We start from the raw sequence: 25,011 nt of genomic DNA, 5'->3' as shown, positions 1-25,011 counted from the left end.
CCTGCCTGTGATCACATCACAAGCCCTGCACTATTCGCTTAATACAGTACATCAACGCTTGATGTTCAAAGCCAGAGAATAACCATCCCAAGCTATTTGTAAAATGTGGATTTTAAGACTGAATTGAATTTGCATAGATGCACGCTGTTTATTTGCATGTTCACTTTAATCAATTGAGCGCATAAAGCCCGAACAAGCCCGCGAGTGGCATAATTTACTTAGAAAGCTTGACATCTGTTAAAAGTTGAAAATTATTTGAAGCTTTTTATTACAGTTTACCGATTTAGTTGGATACGACTGCCAATCTCCTCTTCTCCCGGGAGAAGCTTTGAAAGCAAATTATAAAAGCTACGTAGGAATCTTTCTGAAATGGCATGAGGGAGTTTCAACAAAGACCTAAAATGTGTCAATTTTCTGCAGTAATAAAATACAACTAATTTTAAATGGAGGAAAGGGAAGAAAAAAGTCTGAAAATATGAAAATATTCCAGACCTCCCTTGGATTTCAGAATCAAAGACCTACGCTTCATATTTAATCTTGGTTCCAGAATAGTTTGATATTCTAAGGAATAGATTGGGGTATTGTGTAGTAGTCTTTTTGACAAAAAAAAAAAAATACAGTATTATGAACAATTGCTGCTATTTTGTATGGAGTTCAAGAGCACCTGTCTGGCTTAAACACAGAAGCAGCCATTTTATTTGACAAAGCTTGTTCAATGGGATATTTCGTTAATAAACATTGTAGAAATGTCTCTAATAATCTGTGGTGTTACAGGGGTTCTGTGACAGTATTCAGTAGTATTCCTAGCACTGAGTCCATTACTGTTGGGCCATCACTGACCAATAAGTTTACTGCCCTAGGCCACCAGGAATTTTTAATGGAACCCTTCACTGCCCCAGACTACCATCAGTGTAGATACAAGCCATCACTGTGCTAGATTTAAAGGGGTTATCTAGGAATAGAAAAACACATCTCATTGTTTAAGGGGGGTTATCCAGCCTATAAAAATTGATAGGTTATCAATATTAGATAGCAGGGGTACAGCTCCTTGCACTGTCACTTGTTGGGCAGCCTCTTCAATATTTACTTGGTTTGCCCTTTCCTGTGCTGTATTTTTAGTAGCAATAGCAAGGAGATGGAGAATTACCCATTCACTTGTTTTTATAGACTGAATAACCTCTTATAAACACTACTTAATGTTTAGATCCAAAAGTCTTCAAACTCTTTAAAACATGATAAAATTCTAGCTACCTGCAGCCACCACTAGGGGGAGGTTAGGAATTTACTGCATACACACAAGTTCTAGCTGCATAAGCGTGTATGCAGTTAACACCTCCTAAGTGATGGCCAAAAATGTACAAAATGGAGGAAGTGCATGATGGGAGGGAGTGGAAGATAGCTCCTCCTCCTGGCGTTGATGCCTTGTGGCTAAGCCCAAACCAAAGACCCTAGATGCTGGCGTTACTTTGATGGTGGGAGAGCAGAGGCAGGGGAGCTGAAAGCCGGGCAGGACAGAGAAGCGGGCTGCAGCTGTTTTTGCCCCCCTTGCCCGTGCAGCTGTGCGGAGGCAGTGTCTTACCGAAGGTGGCGGGGGACTCCTGTTGGAACCGCTGGAGAGAACGGAAGGCGTGTTGCCACACGTGACCCCAGCATGTGACCTCAGCCATATGGTGAATTGGTTTCCCAGGTGGTTGAACGGCTCCTGCCAGAGCCTCGCGAGAGGAAGGGGGAGTGTGCTGCCACACATGAACCCAAGCACGCGGGCAAGGGAATGCGCTGGAGCTGAGAGCAGGAGGACTGGAGATGGCGCAGAGCTGAGAGGTGCCTGACACTGGGCAAAAGAAAGAGGCCATTAAGTTGGAGGAACAAGAGGATAACAAAAGGCGAGGGGGGAAGCAGCAAACGGTTGAGACCGCTCTGATTTTTACATTGCAGCCCTAGCAGTCTCCTGGCATATCAGCTAACTATCTGAACTGTCCCACTGTAGATACAGATCACTTATTGGTTAAAGAAAGTCGCACTTATTATTATAGACTAATCCATTGTTAAGGTTGTTGGACTTTCTTTACCACCTGGTAGAGGATTAAGGATAACTCTCTCTCTAACTGATGAACTGATAAAGGACTCAATCCAATGATAATTATCAATGAATTAGTGACTGGTAAAAGCCATCTCAGAGCTAGTCCCCCACTGAAAAAGAATAATAAATATATGGCATCTTTTCAGGAATTGACTAAAGAAGTGTTATGCCCCTCGTTAATTACAAGAGCTTATCTTATAGATCAATAAGCATTGAAATAACAATTGTAATTAATCTGATCCATGATAAATGGGTAATCCACATAACACATTGTTCATAGGCTGAAAGTGATATACAACAAAATAGTCTGAAGTACTCACCCGTGGTGTATAAATGTCATTTCTTGTGGTGAAAACTGCTATGACGCCCATTGGGTGTTGGATGGGTAATTATGGTTATTTACTCGTCGTGTTACTAACTGGAAGGTAACTTGCATCCTACGTGGACTGAGGAACTGAGACCGGTGGAGTCAATTTTGGACTAACCAGCTAACTGCATATTGGTATATACCATGGATGCATCCATTAATGTTTGGTACAGGGTAAATCTTGAAAAATGCATTAATTGATTGACTGGTGGTGTCAGACGGAAGTTTATCTCTATCTGCAATTGTGCTGCACCCCTTGCCAGTCAATTGGTGGGTTTCTGACAATAACGAATAATTTGTGACTGATCCATAACATGTCGTGATGGGGGATTCGGTGCACAGTTTTTTTTCAGTAATTAATAGCTTAATCTATTTGCTTGTGGGAAGAGTGAAAGATACTGGGGGGGCCCATTTACTGCATAGACCAATTAAGAGGTAACCATTGTATGGTATCTCTTATTGATTAAGTAATAGGTAACTGGCATTTGGGACCGGTTATAAAACTGGTAGCTGATGCACCAAATGTTATATCAAAATAGTTATCTGGGTATTGGTACATCTTATTGACATATTCCATAGTAACTGGTGAATTAGTAATTTGGTGATAAGTACTCAAGTGGTAACTGGCTCTTTGGTACGGGTTAGAGGGTTGAGACGTAGAATACAAAATTTTGGTATCTTGCTGAAAGGGCAGACTATGCCGAAAATGGTATAGAGTGTCCATGGCAGCAAAGTAGAATTTAAGGCAACATGGGCCCTAGGGCAAGAAAATCGACCAGCCCGGTCAAAGATAAAAACACAGTGAAGATGGATAAATTCTTCGCTTCACCGGGAGCAGTGTCTAAAACCGGAGGGCAAGGTCAAATAATTGAAGAAACGATAATAGAGGCTGACAGAGAGGCAGGTAAAGAAATCTCCATAGCTACTTTGGAAACCATATTAGAAGCAATAAATAAATGTAACCATTCTATAGATTCCCTGGCAGGTCAGGTTTGAGTCATAGGAGGGGATATAACAATGAAAAGAGATTATCTAAAAAATATTAGTGAGAGATGCTTGGAAATGGAGCAGAGAATCTCATCAGTGGAGGATGAGATGCATATTGTTAAAGCTCAAGTTGAAAAAAATAATGTTCTGAGTCAAAAAGCAATAGATTTAGAAGACCGCTCTAGAAGGAACAATTTAAGAATAATAGAATTACCGGAAGGAGTGGAGGGCAAAGATATGGAAGGGTTTTTACAGAAATGGATTCCATCCACATATGAGGAAAAAAATCTCTCACCATTTTTCCACATAGAAAGAGCACATAGGGTACTCAGCCAACCTCTTCCACCAGGTAGTCATCCGAGAGCAATCATTTTCAAATTACGAAATGCAAAGGATCGAGACACTATTATGCAAGTAATGCGGGGGAAAAAGGATATTATGTATGAAAACAACAGGATGATGCTCTTTCCGGATTATGCAAGAGACACAAAAACAAAGGGGTTTTATTCAAGACAGTTAAAAAAGGTTATATCAAAATGGGATACAATTTTCACTTCTGTTCCCAGCAAGATTGCGGATCATTAATAATAAGACAATCTTTTTCAGTAACGCAATAGAAGCAACAGAGTGGATGGATAAACAAGGTCTTAACCCCTTAAGGGGTGTTTTCATTTTTGCATTTTTCATTTTTTCCTCATCCCCTTCTAAAAATCATAACACTTTTCAATTTTGCACCTAAAATGTCATATTATGGATAATTTTTTGTGCCACCAATTCTTCTTTGCAGTGACATTAGTCATTTTACCAAAATATCCACGGCGAAGCAGGAAAAAAATTCAGTGTGCAACAAAAGTTTATAACTTTTGGGAGCTTCCGTTTCTGCGCAGTGCATTTTTCTGTAAAAATGACACCTTCTCTTTATTCTGTAGGTCCATATGGTTAAAATGATATCCTACTTGTATAGGTTTGATTTTGTATTACTTCTAAAACAAATCATAACTACATGCAGGAAAATGTATACGTTTAAAATTGTCATCTTCTGATCCCTATAACTTTTTTAATTTTTCCACGTATGGGCCGTTATGTGGGCAAATTTTTTTGCGCCATGATCTGAAGTTTTTATCTGTACTATTTTTTTTTGTTGATCGTACTTTTAATCGCTTTTTGTATACATTTTTTCATGATATAAAAAGTGACCAAAAATGCACTATTTTGGACTTTGGAATTTTGTTGTGTGTACGCCATTAACTGTGCTGTTTAATTAACAATATATTTTTATAATTCGGACATTTCCACACGCGGCGATACCACATATGTTTATTTACACAGTTTTGTTTTTTTAAATGGGAAAAGGGGGGTGATTCTTACTTTTATTAGGGAAGGTGTTAAAGGGGTACTCCGGTAGGGTACTCCAAAGGATAGGGGAGAAAATGCCTGATCACGGGAGTCCCACCGCTGGGGACCCCCGGGATCATGCACGTGGCACCCCGTTAGTAATCAGTGCCCGGAGCGTGTTCGCTTCGGGACTGATTACCGGCGCTCTGCGGTCGACCATAATCAGACCCGGAGCGAACACGCTCCGGGCACGGATTACAAACGGGGTGCCGCATGCATGATCCCGGGGTCCCCAGCGGCAGGTCTCCCGCGATCAGGCATCTTATCCCCTATCCTTTGGATAGGGGATAAAATGTTTAAGCACCGGAGTACCCCTTTAAATAATCTTTATTAACTTTTTACGCTTTTTTTTTTTTTGCAGCGGCTATTTCACTGCACATACCGATCTCATACACAGATCACTGCCATGCATTAACATGGCAAAGATCAGTGTAATCAGCGGTCGATTCACCAAGCCTGGATTTCAGGCTTGGAGCAATCAATCGCAGATCGGACACGACGGAGGCAGGTGAGGGGACCTCCACTCATGTTCTAGCTGATTGGGACATCGCAATTTACCATGATGGTCCTGATCAGCCCAACTGAGCTGCTGGTAAGCTTTTACTTTAATTTTAGACGTGGGGATCAACTTTGATCGCTGAGTCTAAAGGGATAGTAGCGCGCGGCACAACAATCGTGCCACATGCTATTAGCCCAGAGTCCCGGCTGTCAGCCACCAGGACCGGGCGCAGTTCGTACAGGTACGCCCTGCGTCCTTAAGAGGTTAAAAATATTATGATTAGTTAGATAAGGGGCAAAAAGGTCAGGAAACATGCTAGGCTAGAGGCTTGTCAGCTTTTGGGGCAAGTCAAACTGGGGAATTGTGGGGGGGGGGATGGGGACTTTTGGTTTTTGGGTTCAGTTTTTTTTTTCTCTCTCCCTCTACTTCTCCCTCTTTTATTGGGATTCAATGGAATCAATACATCTTCACAAACAGTGACTTGGTGGTAAAGTACATGAAAATAATATTAAATGCGCAGGAATCGGGGTATTCATGATCGAAGGGAACTGGATGACTACACACATACACACATGGAATATTAGGGGGTCGGGAGATTAGCTATTATGGGGGTTATTAAAAATCATTTGCCAGGGGTAGTGGGATTACTAGAAACACATTTAATAAGAGACAACACATGTATTAAAGAGAAATTGGTGGTCGCGCTGTTATCACTCGTGTTCACATCACACTCTAGAGTAGTGTCAGTATTAATTCACAGAAACGTGAAATGGGAATTATATGGGAAATTTATAGCTAGTAATGACAGATTTGTAGTTTTACATGGAAATTTAGATGGATTCATTTGTATAATTGCTTTTGTGTACATACCACCACCATACTTATCCAGAGCCTTGGAAATGATACTCGAATACTGTGTGAGAGAAAAATGACTGCCCTATTTTTATACAAGGGGATTTGAACTGTGTCATGGAGGAGAAACAAGATAGACTTAGGGTTAATAACAATACAGGGGAAAATAGGGGCTCACCATTAGCAAAATTTTGTCAAGAGGTAGGATTAATTGATATGTGGAGAATAAAAAACCCTGGAAAAGGATATATTCCTGCTGGAACAAAACGTGCCAAACTTTATCACGGATAGATCTATGCCTGGGTAATAAAGAAGGATTTAAAAATAAACAAACAAAATTAGATATCTGACACGTCGGATATCAGATCATACACCCCTGGAAATGGCCATCAACACTGACACATCTGTTGTGTAATGGGATGAAAAAAATGTATCCATACTGGTTGGAGTTAATTGATATTAAGGTTATAGAGGAGCATTTAGAAGAGTTCTTTCGTATTAATTGGGATACATCATCGGACCAAATAGTCTGGGACATGGCTAAATCCTTCTTGAGAAGAGAATTGATGTGGGACATCTCGAAGAAAAAGAATAATAAAAAAAAAGGAACATGACTTAATGTCAGAGGGGAGAAAAGCGGAAAAAAGTCATATACTGGACCCATCTAATATGGAAAACCAGAAGAGCTGGAGGGATAAGCAGGATAGATTGAATGCATACTTAAAATGGCACTGTCGCCAACTTTTTTTTTTTTTTTTTTTTTTTTTATATCTTCTAGTATATCTCTAATATAGATTCATTTATTTTTTATTAAAATAATCTATTTTACATTTGAAAACCGGCCACTAGGGGGTCTCCCTCCTAGTGGCCGGCTGCAGTCTGCCGTGACGTCACGACTGCCTGCCCCCGGCATGTACAGTCTGGAGGCAGCGCGGCACTGAATCTCAGGGCTGCACTGATGCTTTGTTTCGGTCCCGGGTTTCGGCAGTGAGCACGGCAGGTGGGCTATGCTCCTATATGCCTCCTCCCTAAATAACACTACACTGTTAAACAGGGAGGAGACCCCGGAGCAGCCTGCTGTGCTATAGGCCGCTCACCTATGCGTGCTCCAGATAGGAGCACAGCATAGATGAGGTGAGGGCGGAAGTTGGCGCCCAGCAGGTGTCAGTGACGTCGCGCCTGCTGGAGAAGTCTGATTCCGGCAGAGGTACATATACGAGCAGAAGATGAGCCATTTGTAAGGTAGAAATATTTTTTTAAAAGGCAGGGAGGGGTTTAGGGATAGATTAGCAATAGGTAGGGACATAAAAAATAGATGTTGGGAGCTACTCTTTTTAAGGGAAAAAAGCAAAAAAAAGTTAGAATTTTTAGGACAACAAAGGATTTTGGAATCAGGAAAACCAAATATGAGACTGATGAATATTATACAAAATCAACAGAGTAAGTCTTATATTTCAGAAATAAAGAGTAGGAAAGGGAAGATTTGTAGGGAACCCAATGATATAAAGGATGAATTTGCACATTGTTTTAAAAAGTTATACACCTCCAAAGTAACGCGAACGAAAGAGGAGATTACAAAATATCTGGAAGCTATAGAATTACCCGAGGTATCAGAGTGATGCGTAGAAAAACTTGGTAATCCTATAACTCTGGATGAGTTGGAGGTGTTACTATATGTGATTAAAGGGAACATGTCTCCTGGGGGAGACGGGTTCCCCTTTAAAATATACAGAACATTTAGGAAAGTTTTGGTACGAGCACTACTCAGAATAATAAATAACTCACTAGGGGAAGGAAAGCTCCCCAAATCTATGAGAAAGGCAGAAATAATTTTATTACTGAAACCAAATAAAAATAAAACGGAAAGGGAATCATATAGGCCGATATCACTCTTGAACACAGATGCAAAAATACTGGCTAAAACCCTAGCAGTAAGACTGCAAAACATAATAGGTGAATTAGTTCATGAAGATCAATGTGGCTTCATGCCAGGTAGGATGACCAAGCACAACATCTACAGTGCACTAACAAATATCCAACTTGTTAAGGGGAGTGAGGGAGCCCACTCCATCCTGTCACTAAATGCCAGTAATTCATTTGACAGGGTGGAGTTGGACTTCCTCTGGGGGTTGCTAGAGAAATATGGATTTAATAAGGAGTATATAGACTTAATTAAATTGTTAAACGTGGGAGCGGAGGCCAAAATTAACATTGAGGGAAACGGGTCAGAGGGTTTTGAATTGTCCCGTGGAACCAGACAGGGATGCCCCCTCTCCCCCCTGTTATTTGCATTGGTAATCGAGCTGACAGGATAACTATTATTAAATCAGTCATCTTACAACCATGTATGTGTTTGGGGCATCCCCAGTGTGGTGTGAGAGGGGAGTTTTTTGTAAAATAATAGCCATGTTTAACGCTCTTATATGGGGGAGGAAAAGAACACGGATAAAAATAGACTATCTCTGCCAAGAGAGAGAGAGAGAAAGGAGGAATACAGTTCCCCAATACTTAGTGGAGTGGAGGAAATTTGGCATTTTTAAGTACATCTTATGGAAAACAAAGGGGAATTATGAAAATATATTACAGGTTCTAGAGTCGGGGCAACTAAAAGAGAATGGAAAAAGAATATTATGGTTGGAGGGATCTGTAAGACATGGGAAAGATTTAAAGAGGAAATAAAGGTTAGGGGTGTGCTAAATACGGCGCCGATCTGCTATAACGCAAATTTGAAGGAAGTAGCCAAATTAGAATCAAATAGGTTGTCTAAGCTGTGGATGCAAACAAATGAAAGATGTGTGGAAGAGGGAGAAGATGAAGAGCTGGTGTGAGGTAAAGGAAGAATTTAAGTTGGTAAAAGGGATGTGGTTGGATTTTGAGAGTTTGATAACTGCTTTCATGGGATCACTCAGAGAAGGTAATGCGCAGATAGTTTAAAGAACAGAAATAATTAAGAACATAAAAGAAGGTGAAATAGTAAGAAGGGTTATGGCGAAAATATACGGTATAATAAGTAAAAATAAAGAGGGGAACCTGAAACATAAATGTTTCCATTATTGGTAGATAGAGATAGGTGGGGACAAAGAGTGTAACTGGGCAAACATATTTAGGAATATAAAATTATCCTCCCGAAGTGCAGATTACCAATTGATTCAATGGAATATTGTCTGTAGAATTTATTATACACCAAAATTTTTATTTAAGATTGGGAAGAGAAGTGTTCAAGATGTAGTTCTGAAAATGTGGGTTTCCTGCACATAAGGGAATGCGAGAGGATTCAGGAATATTGGAGAAAAATTATTTTAAAAACAAGAGAGGGGAAAAATAAAATACAAATTAGAAGACAATATAACGCTATTACTTGTGGGTGATGATAGTAAGGTAAATCAACCCAGAAGGGAGAGAAGAAGGCCACTAGCGATGCTCTTCTATGCCAGACTTTTCATAATTAGGAGATGGTTGGCCCCAAATGTACCAGATATAGAAGAATAGAAAGAAGGGGTAAGGGTTGGTGTTAGAAGATGTGGAATAGAGAGGAGAGAGAGAGGAATATTGGTATATTTTTGTTTCCTTTCTTTTTTTTTCTTTTTCTTTTCTTTTCCTTTCTTGGAAATGGGGGAGGGAGGGGGGGGGGGGGCTTATTCGTACTTGGAGGAGTTCATGGTATTGTGAGGGGGCTGGGAATTGGGGGACATGAGACGCAAAATAGAAATTAAGTGGGGTATGATGGAAAGTGATAGAGTGGGTATGTGTTAAAAATGTCAATGAATTCTTGTGACCCCCTGAGACCCTTCCGCCCAAAAGGAGAATACAATGTGGGAATATGGGAAGGGATAATTGGAGGGGGGGGGGGGGGTATTTATATTTATGATAATACATTTTGGAATGTAAATGTTTATACATGTTTGAAATGAAATTAAAAAAAAAGTATTAATTAAAAAAAGGGAATTCTGGTCGGCTGGAACTTTACGCATGGACTTTCTCAGTTCAGTTTCTAAGGCAGCAAAATGTCAGGACTCACTAAGCAGCTGCACATGGCAGACAAAGTATTATAACTAGAGGGGTAAAAATATGGCGCAAAGGGGCATCGGCATATTCAAACATATGGTGCTATAATGTAACCTTGTAATTTATACCATTCTGGGTCATGTTCAATTCGCAAGTGTGCAGGGGGGTGGGGGTGTTGATTATTTATTTTTACATTTTCAAATAAAGTTGCTATATATTTAGAGTAATATAGAAATAGGCCATCAGAGCCAGACACATAAGCAAGGACAGAGGTGAAATGGATAACGCAAAAAAAAAATTTCTAATTTAACTTTATGGCTACATAGGGCATCTGATTCTCATTAAGAAAAAAAAAATGGATATAAAATTAGTATAGAATTGTGTACAGTATATGTGTGTGCATATAATATATATTATATACGGTATTAAAACGATGATCAAAGTGGACATTGACCACAGCTATCACGGTCTATAGTGTTACTGTTATAATAGCTAGGGGCAAGTGCTGCTTTAGAACACAACATCCCTTTCCTCTGATGCAGAAGAGAGGAATCATGTCGTTTCCACAGCTTATGTGACAATCGGGTGGATTAGGAGGTGCTCGAAGGTGGCATCTGCTGCAAAGCTTCACAATCCGGTATGTCAGTGCAATGAAATTAAGGATTTATTTTAAAATAATCCTTTATTCTGTATTCATGGGTATAAATGTTCACTGCTCAGCCTAAAAGATACCTAAAGATACTGGAGATGTATAAAATGAGACAATAGGTGGCAAAAAAAAATATTAAAGGGGTTATCCAGGGAAAAACTTTTTTTATATATATCAACTGGCTCCAGAAAGTTAAACAGATTTGTAAATTACTTCTATTGAAGAATCTTAATCCTTTCAGTACTTATGAGCTGCTGAAGTTGAGTGGTTCTTTTCTGTCTAAGTGCTCTCTGATGACACGTGTCTCGGGAAACGCCCAGTTTAGAACCAAATCCCCATAGCAAACCTCTTCTACTCTGTGTAGTTCCTGAGACAAGCAGAGATGTCAGCAGAGAGCACTGTTTGCCAGACAGAAAACAACAACTCCACTTCAGCAGCTGATAATTATTGAAAGGATTAAGATTTTTTAATAGAAGTAATTTACAAATCTGTTTAACTTTCTGGAGCCAGTTGAGATATATATATATATATATATATATATATATATATATATATATATATATAATTTTTTTTTTTCCTGGAATACCCCTTTAATGTTTAAAGCACAGCAAGCTATGATGTCCTAGACACCTTTCTATCATAGCCAGTATTTTATTTTTATTTTTTATTTGTTCTAGAATAGCTTCTCTGTGGGATTGGACCATATGGGCTCCCACTCCCCACACACATCGAGCCTTGGGCACCCATGATCCTGTTAGGTGCTGACTGGTTGTTCTTCCTTGGATGAACTGTCTCATACTGGACCTAACACCTAACAGTTCATGTAAATTCATGTGCACAATACAATTGGATAAGTTGCTTCTTTTTGAATATCCCAACAGTAGGACATCATTGTTGAAAGGGTACTCCGATGGAAAAAAATATTTTTAAATCATCTGGCTCCAGAAACTTAAAAACAGATTTGTAAATAACTTCTATTAAAAAATCGTAATCCTTCCAGTATTTATCAGCTGCTGTATGCTCCAGGAAGTTCTTTTCTTTTTAAATTTTTCTGTCTGACCACAGGGCTCTCTGCTGACACCTCTGTCCATTTTAGGAACTGTCCAGAGCAGGATAGGTTTGCTATGGGGATTTGCTCCTACTCTGGACAGTTCCTAAAATGTTCCTAAAATGAACAGAGGTGTCTGCACTGTGGTCAGACAGAAAGGAAATTCAAAAAGAATACAGAAGCTGATAAGTACCGGCAGGATTAAGATTTTTAAATAGAAGTTATTTACAAATCTGTTTAACTTTCTGGCACCAGTTGATTAAAAAAAAAAATAATAATAATTTCCACCAGAGTACCCCTTTAGGATTACACCTGCCATGATGAATTGATAGACAATTTAGCTCTGCCTCATTGTATTTGTACTGCTGTTACCTGTAGTACATGGGCCAAGGTGATTATTTTTATTTTTATTTTTATTTTTTTTTACTTATACGAAGGTGTTCATTTTTTTTTTTCTGGTTTTCAAATAGACTCAAAAGAATATTCTCCAGGTTTTGACTTGTGTAAAAAACAGGCAGAGATTCTTTCCTTATGATACAGTGACAGATTTGTGATATTCATACCTGTCATGTGACAAGCAGTCTATTAGAGGAGAGACGCTGTGTAATTGTTTCTGCCTCCTCTAATTGACAGCAGTGGGAATTAATGTGTGAAAATATGTCTGCTGGTACGAATCTACATTCAATATTGTATGGATGTCAATGAAGAAAGGAAATTATGCAGATAGGATGCAGTACTGTAGTAAATGTGATGTACGCCTTGTGGGAGCCATACTTAGTTATTTATTTGTGTAAGTTATTAAATATTTTTTTTAAAGATTTTTTAATTAAAGGGAATGTGTCATCAAAAAATGATCTTTGTTTAAATCAAGTTTTCTTTTTAAACATATTTTATAATAATTTTTGGTGTTGTTTTTTTTTTTTTTTCTTCTTCTAATTATTCATTTTACCAACTATCTTTAAACATCCTAAAATCTTAAACTTTCTATTCTGACCACAAAGCCTAAAACTAAAAAACTAAGCTGAGACTTCCTGTTCTGTACAGATCACTTCCAAGCATTGTCATCCTTATGATCACAGACCTGAGTACCATGACATATGACACCAGTATATAGATAACAGAGGTGCACACAATAGCTGTTGCTCACAGATCAGCCGTCACCTTTTTGTAGAATGCAAAGGCCACAGAGCATGGCCAATAACCTTTTCCAATCAAGTCAATGGGACAGTTTGTCTATTGTTGCCTGTATCTATGGGCCTTGCTTTAAAGCATGGGAATCCTGTTTAAAACAGTTGAGGCCAGATGGCAGCCCCCATAATAATGTACAAAAAAATTACCATGAGAAAATTGGAACATATGTATATAGATAGATCCAGCTTCCCTGTTTTTTCCATGTCAAGAGGTAGGTAAAGATAGTACTGCCTTGCTGTTTCTCCATTTAAATAATGTAGGTACAGATAGCACTGCCTCTTCAAGTCATTATGTAAGTACAAATTGTACTTTTTACATCTTTATTTATATCATGATATAGGTACAGATAGCACTGCCTTTTTGTCTCTACATGTACTGCTATAATACAGATAGTACTGCCAACATGTCTCTTCAAGTAATGATGTAGCTACAGATAGTACTGCCTTCCAGTTTCACCATGTATATGATGTAGGTACAGATATCACAGCCACTGCATGTAATGATATAGGTACAGATAGCACTGCCTGCCTGACTCTTCATGTAATGATGTAGGTACAGATAGCACTGCCTCCCTGACTCTTCATGTAATGATGTAGGTTCAGATAGCACTGCCTTCCTGACTCTTCATGTAATGATGTAGGTACAGATAGCACTGCCTGCCTGACTCTTCATGTAATGATGTAGGTACAGATAGCACTGCCTGCCTGACTCTTCATGTAATGATGTAGGTACAGATAGCACTGCCTTCCTGACTCTTCATGTAATGATGTAGGTACAGATAGCACTGCCTGCCTGACTCTTCATGTAATGATGTAGGTACAGATAGCACTGCCTCCCTAACTCTTCATGTAATGATGTAGGTTCAGATAGCACTGCCTTCCTGACTCTTCATGTAATGATGTAGGTACAGATAGCACTGCCTGCCTGACTCTTCATGTAATGATGTAGGTACAGATAGCACTGCCTGCCTGACTCTTCATGTAATGATGTAGGTACAGATAGCACTGCCTCCCTAACTCTTCATGTAATGATGTAGGTACAGATAGCACTGCCTGCCTGACTCTTCATGTAATGATGTAGGTACAGATAGCACTGCCTGCCTGACTCTTCATGTAATGATGTAGGTACAGATAGCACTGCCTTCCTGACTCTTCATGTAATGATGTAGGTACAGATAGCACTGCCTTCCTGACTCTTCATGTAATGATGTAGGTTCAGATAGCACTGCCTTCCTGACTCTTCATGTAATGATGTAGGTACAGATAGCACTGCCTGCCTCATCTCTCCACGTAATGGAAGTACTAATAGTATGTAATGTATGCACCAATAGCACATACTGTCTCTTTCTATCACTTTAAATAAGATAGGCACAAATACTTCTTCCTTGCTGTAAATGGTGTAGGCGCACAGATGGTACCACTTTTCTGTCATTTCGTGCAAGGGCAGAAGATACTATTACTTTTGATGTAAGTAAATCCAAGCCTTTACCAATCTCTATGCAAATGTTTTATTCACATTTTCAGCTGTCAGTACTAACACTGAGCATGTGTAAAGTTGCTAAATTTTCTCGGGTTCTTGTGAAGAGACCCCCACTCTTTAATTCAGTGTAACACAACCAGCATGTTTCCAGCTGTTGCAATACTGCAACTCCCGGCATGCCCGGACAGCCAAAGGCTGTCCGGGCATGCTGGGAGTTGTAGTTTTGCAACAGCTGAAGGCACGCTGGTTAGAAAATACTGCTCTATTAATTACACCATACATATCACTTCTCTCTGCTCTTCCCTCTCCATAGACGTGTCTGCACAGAATGTAACCTGATCCCTCAGTGAGCTGCTAGTCCATCTTGTAAATGCAAAATAGAATTGAGCTGTTTTTTTGAGTGAAAAAGTTTAGGAGAGAGGGGCAAGAAAGGGTCCTGATTATAAAAAAAAAACACCTTTTTTCTCTAATAAAATGCATTACAAAGTTTCTTAGATTTGCTTGTACCATAGATTTATGCAACGGTGACCATTTGCGGCAACATAAGGAGGATTTGAAACAAGGGCTCTGTTGAAAGCTATTAGTATTTGGTGCCTTATAAGACCAGACAAGCTCATCAGTTTGCTTCAAGAGCAGCTACAGGGCAAAGAGCATTGCGCCAAGGACGTACCCCAGAGGTGCTGCGACACCAGCATCCATCATACATTATACAAGATAGAACTTTACAAAACAGAGCGGGGCCCATACATATTCAATCTGATATGGGTAAATGTGTTTGTAAACCACAGCTACACTTGATATAAACAGCAGCAGCATTTCCAGTAGAAGCGCCTATATATCAATGTCTCCGTGCCTGATACAATGAATGAGAGTCCCATCTCGCTCTAGATGAGTTTAAAATAATATCATGTTTAGACGCTGATGCCTCGGAATGAAAAATGAATTTAAGCGCAGTTTCCATCTATTTCCATTTTTTTCTACAACGTTAGTGCTACCTCATTGCCCAGCAGAAGAAACTATCATATTTGCTTTCAGATATATCTCCCCCTCACCTATTTTTCCATTAGAGGGTTTTACTCTATTTGTTTACACCCCTCCCCGCAGTCTTCCACCAACATAATTTCTTACATGGTGGGCGAGTTGTGCGAACCAGAAAATGTCATAAAAACACAAGCTAAATGCATTGTGTTGTAGAAGTTCTATAAATATTCTAAACAAAATGTAAATGGTCCATCGGATGAGCTATACTTTTTAAAGGGTTTGCTTTGCTTCTTAAATTGTGACATGTCCAAGTGTCCCCCCGCCCCGTAAGTAGTCCCCCTGGCGATGAGCTAAACGGACCTAGTCCTGTCTTCTCCGGCTGGAATCACACCCCCTCCATGTGATTATTATGTATGGTAAAATCTGATGATAGGTTTCCGGTTATACTTGACCATTAAAAACCAACATTTGGATCGAAAGGAAACCTATTTTATAAATTGGTATAGGCGTAAGGACTGGGTGTAGAGACCCCAGATAAGTTTGGGGGGGGGGGGGGGGGCTTGGAGACCCATGGAAAGTGAAGACTTGTCTTTGTTTTTTCTGGTTTAAGTAATAGTTTAAGCAAAATAATGTGACCTAGTGTGCTGTAGACAGAAGGAGTGCAAGTCATGATTTATTATTCTCATCATAGACATTTAAAGAAACACTCCAGTTTTTTTCCCCCCCCCATATCATGCCCACTTGCCAACACTAATCGTAGAGTGCCATTTGTTTGATTCTAGCACAGCTGCATCCATGTGTTTTACTACTGTAACTTGGTTATGTGATCACTTGTATAACTCATAGAAACTCCCAAAATCACAGCAAAAAGGTGCTGTTTTACTGCAATTATGCAAATCACAAAATAAAATTTTTACAGCTGTTATGTAAAATTGAAGCAGTACCAGCCAAAATGCAGTAAAAATACAGTATGAATTTACGTGAAGCCTAAAGACTTAGGATCTTAACAAAATACCTCAAAATACCAATAAGGTCAAATCACGGTCACTTCATGGCAATATTTCTCTAAAAAACACACTTTAAGTATAAAAAAAGCATCACAAAAGCATGTAGTATGAACTGACACCAACCCACTTCCCACTTATGAGTCTCAGCAGTTTAGTCTTCTGGTTGCTGCAGTCTAGCCAGGTAATTTGCTTGGTCTCATTAGGTGAATTAAAGGGGTACTTCACTGCCTCAGAGTTCAGAGCCTGCTGCGGGAGTTGTGACGTCACGGCCATGCCCCCTCAATGCAAGTCTGTGGAAGGGGGCGTGGCAGCTACCCCTTTAAACCACCTCCATAGGAATAAAACTATAATCACTACATTAATATGGGTAGTGCTGAAATAACTCCAGCTGGAAGGAAAAACCTAAGTATCCAATAGAAAATATTTGTTCCTTGTATTGCTTATGATATATGTTAATCTTCACCTATTGCTTTTTGTATTTCAGATATTTGCTGAGAGTTTGCTATGTTCGGGTCGCCATGAGAATATCCAACTGGCCGGGCACATGATGCATTGTAACTCAACCTCTGTAGACCTTCCCGTAAGCATCAGCTCGAAAGGCAAGCCACAGTACAGGGTCAACTATGAGAAGAGCGTGGAGCTGGTGCTGGCTGCCAGCAGAGAATACTTTAATTCATCCGCCACCCTCACAGACAACTGTATGGATCTGGCAAGGTATGCTTGGAGCTTTTTAAAGGGATTTTGTCACAAACATGCTTTTTTTTTATGTTTTAGTCATACAATTATATTCGGCACTATGCTAAAATCTTTTGTCTTCATACAATTTACACTGTAATTTCAGCTGTGTATCTTAGTCAAAGTAACTATCCTTTAAAATCCATTAGCTGTTAAATCCACATCCAGGTAATTCTATATAATTTACTAACTGACTGTCCAGTCACATGATACCACATTCACTACCGAGCAACCATGAATTTTATTAAAGCCTTCTCTAAACAAGTTTACAAGCTCCATCTCCTAGACTTGTTCAGATGTAGTCCAAAACCTTTATACACTTAAATAAAATAAATTCTGGCTTCTTGGACTGTGGCCATTACCATAGTCCCCCCTACTATATGCAGTTTGGTGACACCGCCAGTGGAGTCTCATATCGTGGCCTGACATAGTCTGGATAATGGCCCCTCTACAAAGGGCGTTGGACTTGATTAAAGAGTTTGAGAAATCTTTACATTTTAATGTAAACTAGTCTTGAAGGAGTATTCCGGCGTTATACATCTTATTCCCTATCCAAAGGATAGGGGATAAGATGTATGGTTGTAGTGATCCCGCTGCTAGGGACCCCTGCGATCTCTGTGCAGCCCCTGGCATTCTGTGATATCATAGCCACGCCCCCTAGTTGTGTCTTGCCACGCTGCTCCATTCATATCAAAGGGAGGGGGCGTGATGGCCATCACGCACCCTCCCATAGACATGAATGGAGGGGGCGTGGTGTGATGTCACTAGGGGGCTCCAAAGGATAGGGGATAAGATGCCTAAAGCCAGAATACCCCTTTAAGGTAGCCTTACATTTTTATTAACTGTCGGCAAAATGTCCGTTCTCCTCTGACCTCCCTACACATAGGGAGGGGCATGGCTAAAAGTTCTTATGTAGTCTGTGGGGACACAAAAATCCAGAACAAAAATCCAAAATGTCTGAAGTTACTCTCGACCGAGTGGGAGAGAGTTGGGAGGCCATCATAGAACTGAGTTGAGTTGACTTTAGTATAAAGTGTATGGGGCATCTTAAGCCACTTTTTATGCCCCTTGGTTCCTTTCCCAGAACAGAATTTCTTAGCGAGCGGCTTAGCTAAAACAAATATGTAGTCCTCCTAGGTACTTGAGTTGAGATCAGTAGAGATATACTGGGCTACTTAACTTTGCACATTGTACTACTCAGTAAATATGTATGTAACAAGACACACTACTGGACACAGCTGCCCCTGTCGATTGGAGACCAAGTCAATATTGTAAAAATTATATTTCTACCAAAAATACTTTTTTAGTCAGCAAGCTCCATTGATTATTTATTGATGTATTTTGTATGGCAGAGTGGAAGGGGGGGGGGGCAAATTGGCCTGGTGATGGATACAAAATATCTTAAATAGTGGGGCAATGGTTATTCCCAATACCCAACTATATTATATAGCATCTCAACTTGCCTCATTTTAGTCACTGATTACGTCTGGCAAGACACACATCTATAGTATAGGCCTCGGCACTGGATAACTGTGCTCTCCTCTGGGACAGATATCAGATATTTTTTCCCAAATTATCTCAACTCCTATCCTTGCGCATGGTATTACAACTGTGCGCCCTTCACTTCAATTGTAATAAAAAAAGAAAAATAGGGCACTTCTTTGTGTAGTATGTGGAATCACCCACACATATCAGTGAATTTTGGGGAGTTTCCTTATTTTTGGCCCGTGGTTTGCATTGGATGGTCAATTGTGTACTGTTGTGTAGAAGTTTCTGGGGGAGATTTATCAAAATCTGTCCAGAGGAAAAGTTGCTGAGTTGCCCATAGCAACCAATCAGATCGCTTATTTCATTTTTCAGAGGCCTTTTCAAAAATTTAAGAAACAATCTGATTGGTTGCTATGGGCAACTCAGCAACTTTTCCTCTGGACAGGTTTTGATAAATCTCCCCCTCTGTCTTTTGGTTCCAGACTTTTTAAATAGTACTATTTTCTTCAATGAACAGAGTTGCAATACTACATGCAAACTGAGGACAATGTGTAGAAAAGAAGAAAAATTGGAGCACACACCTGTTTGACTTTCTTGAAGTGGTTTATTTCATTAAATTCTGACCCAACATCCCGACACCCCTAGACCAAACAGAGCTGGAGCGGCAGGAGCTATTCACCTGGACGACGGCACAGTTGGTCTAGGGGTGTCAGGATGTTGGATCAGAATTTACTGAAATAAACCACTTCAAGTCAAACAGGTGAATGCTCCAATTTTTCTTCTTTTCTGCACATTTGAAGATTACTGCAATTGCTATATGTGAGCTGTACCCTGCTTCACCTTTCATCCCACCCACACCGCCATATAGACACCTGTGTTGGCTATATCCACTTACCTTCCTTGCCTGCAGTGCCCAGTCGCTAGTCTTTTTTCTTTTGTCAAACTGAGGACAATAATTGCACTGTTTTTGGAATAAAGTAGCTTCTAATGCTGAATAACTCCTTTAATTTAAAGGGTTACTCTGGCGCTTAGACAGCTTTTCCCCTATCCAAAGGATAGGGGATAAGATGTCTGATCGCGGGGGTCCTGCCGCTGGGGACCCCCATGACCTTGCACCCCAGTTAAAATCAGTCCCCGGAGCGTGTTCGCTCCCGGTCTGATTACCGGCGACCACGGGGCAGGCGGCATGTGACGTCACGCCTCCGCCCCCGTGTGACATTACGCTCCGCCCCTCAATGCAAGCCTATGGGAGGGGGCGTGACAGCTGTCACGCCCCCTCCCATAGGCTTGCATTTAGGGGCGGAGCATGATGTCACACGGGGGCGGAGGCGTGACGTCACATGCCACCGGCCCCATGGTCGCCGGTAATCAGACCCGGAGTGAACACGTTCTGGGGACCGATTTTAACTGGGGTGCTGTGTGCAAGATCATGGGGGTCCCCAGCGGCGGGACCCCCACGATCAGGCATCTTATCCCCTATCCTTTGGATAGGGGATAAGATATCTAAGCGCCGGAGTACCCCTTTGGAAAAAAAACAAAAAAAAAGAATTAGTATCCACTCATCCCCCCCAAAAAGTTGTTGAAACAAACAGGTTTTACCAGTAGAGTGTATAAAGAAAAGCTTTTAGCCTCTGAGTATTGTAATCTGGACTCTCAGGTCCTCTTTGGCAAACCTAGAACAACCATATATTAGATCAGTGGTCTTCAACCTGCGGACCTCCAGATGTTGCAAAACTACAACTCCCAGCATGCCCGGACAGCCAACGGCTGTCCGGGCATGCTTGGAATTGTAGTTTTGCAACATCTGGAGGTCCACAGATTGGAGACCACTGTATTAGATGGTCACATATTTATTTGATCTTGTCACATCTCCTGCCACCTAGAACAGCCGATTGTTTAGGGTGTTTCAGCAGCTGGACATGCCTTGTTTTATACCTTTTTTTCTGTTAGGCCCCCTTTAAATACAGAGGATTTATTGTATTTGTATCATATTAATAAATCTTTCCCAGCGCCATGAACTCTAAACACATTAGCCCGATCCATACTGCTTAGAACAATCATGTGTCTATTGACTTAATACCGTAGCAGTCTTTCCAAAATGAGTTTTTGTCTCACAGAGAAAACTTGCAGACATTCTCTCTAATTAAATAACTTAGGTGGATCTATGTGACCTGCTCTGAGCAGCCGCTCTTTGTTTTTTTTACTGTGTATTGAGGCATTCCGCAGTTTTAATGGAATATTTTACCAGCGCTTAGCTGAGTACAGCAATAACACAATTTCACAGTTTAAAACTAGAAAAGTTTTATTGTATTGGCTAAGTTTTAATAAGCCGAATCTCTGTTATTTGTGCTTTACCAGTGATTTAATTTATTTTGAATCGGGTCAAAACCTCAAACAGAATCGGAGTTTCTTCAGTTAAATAATGTAGGTTTTTAAGCCAGTCTTCCTGCAGGTATTTCTCATTGTTACAGTGGATTGTGATTTCTTTATACTTAGAACTCTTTGAGGAAAGCTGTGGTAATGATGGCTTTTAAAGAGTAAACTGATAAAAAAAAAACCTGTCTGTCCAATATGTATCAGACCCGTATCTATACAATTAAGAATCCGGGCCAGAAGTGGTCTTGGGGGTGCTCCAGGGGGAGGAGCCCGGGTAGGGACCCGGTGGGCTCTTTCCACAGTGAAAGCCACTGACAGTGGCGCGTTAGGGAATAAATCCCAGAACCATCGTTCCACAAATGCCACAGGAGTCTGACCCTCTGCACGCTCCGGCAGTCCAAAAATCTGACACGCCCCCTCCCATAGACTTGCATTGAAGGGCGGGGTGTGACTTCACACAGGGGTGGAGTCGCGATGTCACGGTCTTGCGTCCCCGTGGTCGAGATGGACCAGCGGTTCCGGAAGCCGCTACAGGTGGGTGCTGCATGGTTGATCCCGGGGGTCCCCAGCAGTGGGACCCCGGCGATCTGACATCTTATCCCCTATCCTTTGCATAGGGGATAAGAAGTCTAGGGGCAGAGTACCCCTTTAACGTCCTCCATCTTACCGACCAGAGTAGTCTGGCATGATGTTATGGCATTGAGGAGCTGAGCCGTAATCTGCTTCAGCGTGAGGTCCGGAGCAGGTCCCTGCACCGGCAGTGCATGTGCCCCGGAGGCCCCAGCATGATCACCAGGCTCTCCCTCTTCCACAGGGCCACGGGTGCCATCTTGGCTGGCGTCCTGCACAAAGTCTCGGAGCCTTTCAGTAGTGGAGTGGTCCCTGTGCCGGTTCTAACCATAGTCCGGAGCGAGGTGGAGGTAAGTAGGGGTACAGGAGAATAAGCAGGAGGCTGAAATCACGGGCTCAGAGCGGGAGCTACTCCAACATGCGACCACTCTGTTCACAGGTCAGGCCACTCCCCTCTCAGACCCGTATCTATGATTAGCGCATTCACCAAATTTGGGCAAGGACATAAACTCAAAGCTCATGGGCCCTAGTGTAAAATATGCCCACACCTAATATGTGCCATTTATACTACTGATGTTTTCTTATACCACAAAGGGGCCTGTGTGAGCCATCAGGCACCAGTGCCTTGGTGTGACAGCTACTATTGCTCTACCTATAGCTCTGCCATTGACAATGGGACCTGCCCAAATTAGATCATTCTCTCTCTCTCTTTTTTTTCTTTTTTCTTTTTATTAGAGTACCATTCTTCTTAAAGCATACCTGTTTAAAAATGTTTGTTTAAAAATAATTTTGAGAAACCTGCATGGCTTTGTAAGATTAACCATTCAGTGTCATGACAAGGTGACTTTAAAGGGGTACTCCGCTGCTCAGCATTTGGAACAAACTGTTCCGAATGCTGGAGCCAGCACAGGAAGCTTGTGCCGTCATATCCCTGCCCTCATGACGTGAAGCACCGCCCCCTCAATGCAAGTCTATGGGAGGGTGCGTGACTGCCGTCACGCCCCCTCCCATAGACTTGCATTGAGGGGGCGGGGTGTGACATAATGATGGGGCAGGATTATGATGTCACGAGCTCCCGGCGCCGGCTCCAGCATTCAGAGTACCCCTTTAATACCGGAGTCCTCTCTGGAGCACAGCTATTTCTTATACTCTCCATATCAGTGGATTGCACCAGAGCTAGCCTGTGTTCCAGTGGCACACACACACAGTTTCTTCCTTTGCCTTACTTGTCTGGCCAATCACATGACCTACTCCTTACTACTGTGCTATGATATAATGCTGGTGAAAGTACAATAGATGGAACAGGCTGGCACTCTGTTGCAGAATTAATTTATAGTACACTATTGTAGTAATTACAGAGACAGTGAGGCTATTCTCAAGGAGAGAGAGAATGGTTATGTACCCGAAATGCAAAAGCCGAAGAGTGTTCTAGATAAGATTTAAAATCTAACAGAAAATCTGGTCTAGATGAATGTTTTGGAGAGGTTGCCATCGTAGATTCAGTACATGGTTGGAAGATGTCCAGTGCTAAGCAATTTATCTCCTCTCCACAGGAGCACACACAGCCGCAGAGCCGGAACCCCGTACGGAAGATCGCAGGGGGTCCCAGCATTCGGACCCCCGTGCAATCAGACATTTATCCCCTGTCCTGCCATTAGGGAATGAATTGCTTAGCACTGGACATCTTCTTTAATGTTCTACATCCCAGTCTGCTCTGGAATCAGAAGATTTTAAGATTGAGTTGCCACATAAATGACGGGCCTCCTTCTTAAATAAATAATCTTCTACAACACTTATCTCTCGGCTTTTTACTCCTTCTCAAGCTTACGATATCATTATAATATTGTTCTCCCGAAAATAGGTATTTATAGAAAAGGCAGCCGCTTTCAGTCTTGTGAGGCCTCCTTTTCTGCTTGATGTAATTGGTCATGACAGGGTGTTGATAACAATTGATTTTTCGTTTGTCCTCCTTTGTCAAGGAGAAAATCAAACCTGCATTCATTTACGGAGAACCTAGAATGGTGCTTGGCACTAGCGAAATGTGTTAATGCATTATACATGTAGGCAAATGCCAGGGACCTGAGTCGCCCGGGTTGTAACCGCGAGGTCCGTGAAGCATAATTCTAAAATCGCTATCGCTTGCAGTGACCTTGCTTGTACGTTCCCCATCTAACATATATGTCGCGGTCACTAGAACGATACCCCACAATGCTGATATGATCCTTGTACCGTGTCTGCACAGAAGCTAACCCATCCTGGTTTTCATAGCGGTCAAGTAATAATAATATTTGTAATTATTCTCTTTAATTATTGCTTATTTTTAACTTGCAAACTTAATTGGTGTTTCTACAAGTATGGAATAAATTGATGGAATTCTAGCATGTGAACACACACATTATTACACATTTCATTCCATTAATGACAACTATGGGATTCATTAATGGAGCTTAATTAGGTGTTAATTGAGAGACAGCTTTATTATCAATTATCTCATGCGGGAAAAGCTTTATGTTTTAAAAAAAATTAATTAAAAAAAATCTGATTTTCACCTTCCATTCCTTATAATACAGTATATACGGGTACGTTTTATAATTCCGAGCCTGATGCCACCATTGTCTGGCCACATCACATCTATATGTAAGAATTGTTTTTCTTGTCATGAAATAAGTGGATTTTCTAGTTTAAACTTTACTTTGTAACAAGTTTCCAGCACTTGTTTGTTGTGTCTGTGGATCTACTTCCTGATGGAGAAAGTCTGACACATTACACGGTCCCTATATTTAGTGAAAATTACACCTCTAATTCCTTTTTCTCTATCCTCAGGTAGTAGATTGTCTGGTACTTTTATATTGCGTCAAGCGATAATTGAGTGCTGTTCACTTTTTTTTGCTTGAATTCTTTTTTGTTTTTATATGTTTGCAGTTTCATTGTTTTGTAGTTTTAGACCTCTTTTTGTATGCTGTATAAATTATTTATGTGATAAAAATGTGTTTGACTTAACCTTTGGCTGTCCGGGCATGCTGGGAGTTGCAGGTTTGCAACAGTTGGAGGCACCCTGGTTTGGAAACACTGCTTAAAGGGGTACTCCGCCTCTAGACATCTTATCCCCTATCCTTTCGATAGGGGATAAGATGTCAGATCGCGGGGGTCCTGCCGCTGGGGACCCCTGGGATCTCGGCTGCAGAACCCACCTGTTGCGGCTTCCGAAAACGCTGGAGGCTTTGACTCCTCCCCCGTGTGACATCACGTCCCGCCCCTCAATGAAAGTCTTTGGGAAAGGGCGTGACAGCCGTCACGCCCCC

The 25,011-nt window shown here is 41.0% G+C and overlaps 1 protein-coding gene across 3 annotated transcripts in view; it reads left to right on the top strand.

The window, feature by feature from the left end:
* NBAS (NBAS subunit of NRZ tethering complex) overlaps window positions 1-25,011 on the top strand; it is a 701,350-nt gene that overhangs the window by 261,711 nt on the left and 414,628 nt on the right. For all 3 annotated transcript variants that reach the window (XM_056564221.1, XM_056564220.1, XM_056564222.1), the window contains one exon: window positions 17,025-17,254. In XM_056564221.1, coding sequence (XP_056420196.1) covers window positions 17,025-17,254 — 230 coding nt within the window. The remainder of the gene's footprint in view (window positions 1-17,024; window positions 17,255-25,011) is intronic.

Source organism: Hyla sarda, chromosome 3, assembly GCF_029499605.1.
Source record: "Hyla sarda isolate aHylSar1 chromosome 3, aHylSar1.hap1, whole genome shotgun sequence".
NCBI classification, from domain to species: domain Eukaryota; kingdom Metazoa; phylum Chordata; class Amphibia; order Anura; family Hylidae; genus Hyla; species Hyla sarda.
This window is presented reverse-complemented; position numbering and strand designations above follow the sequence as displayed.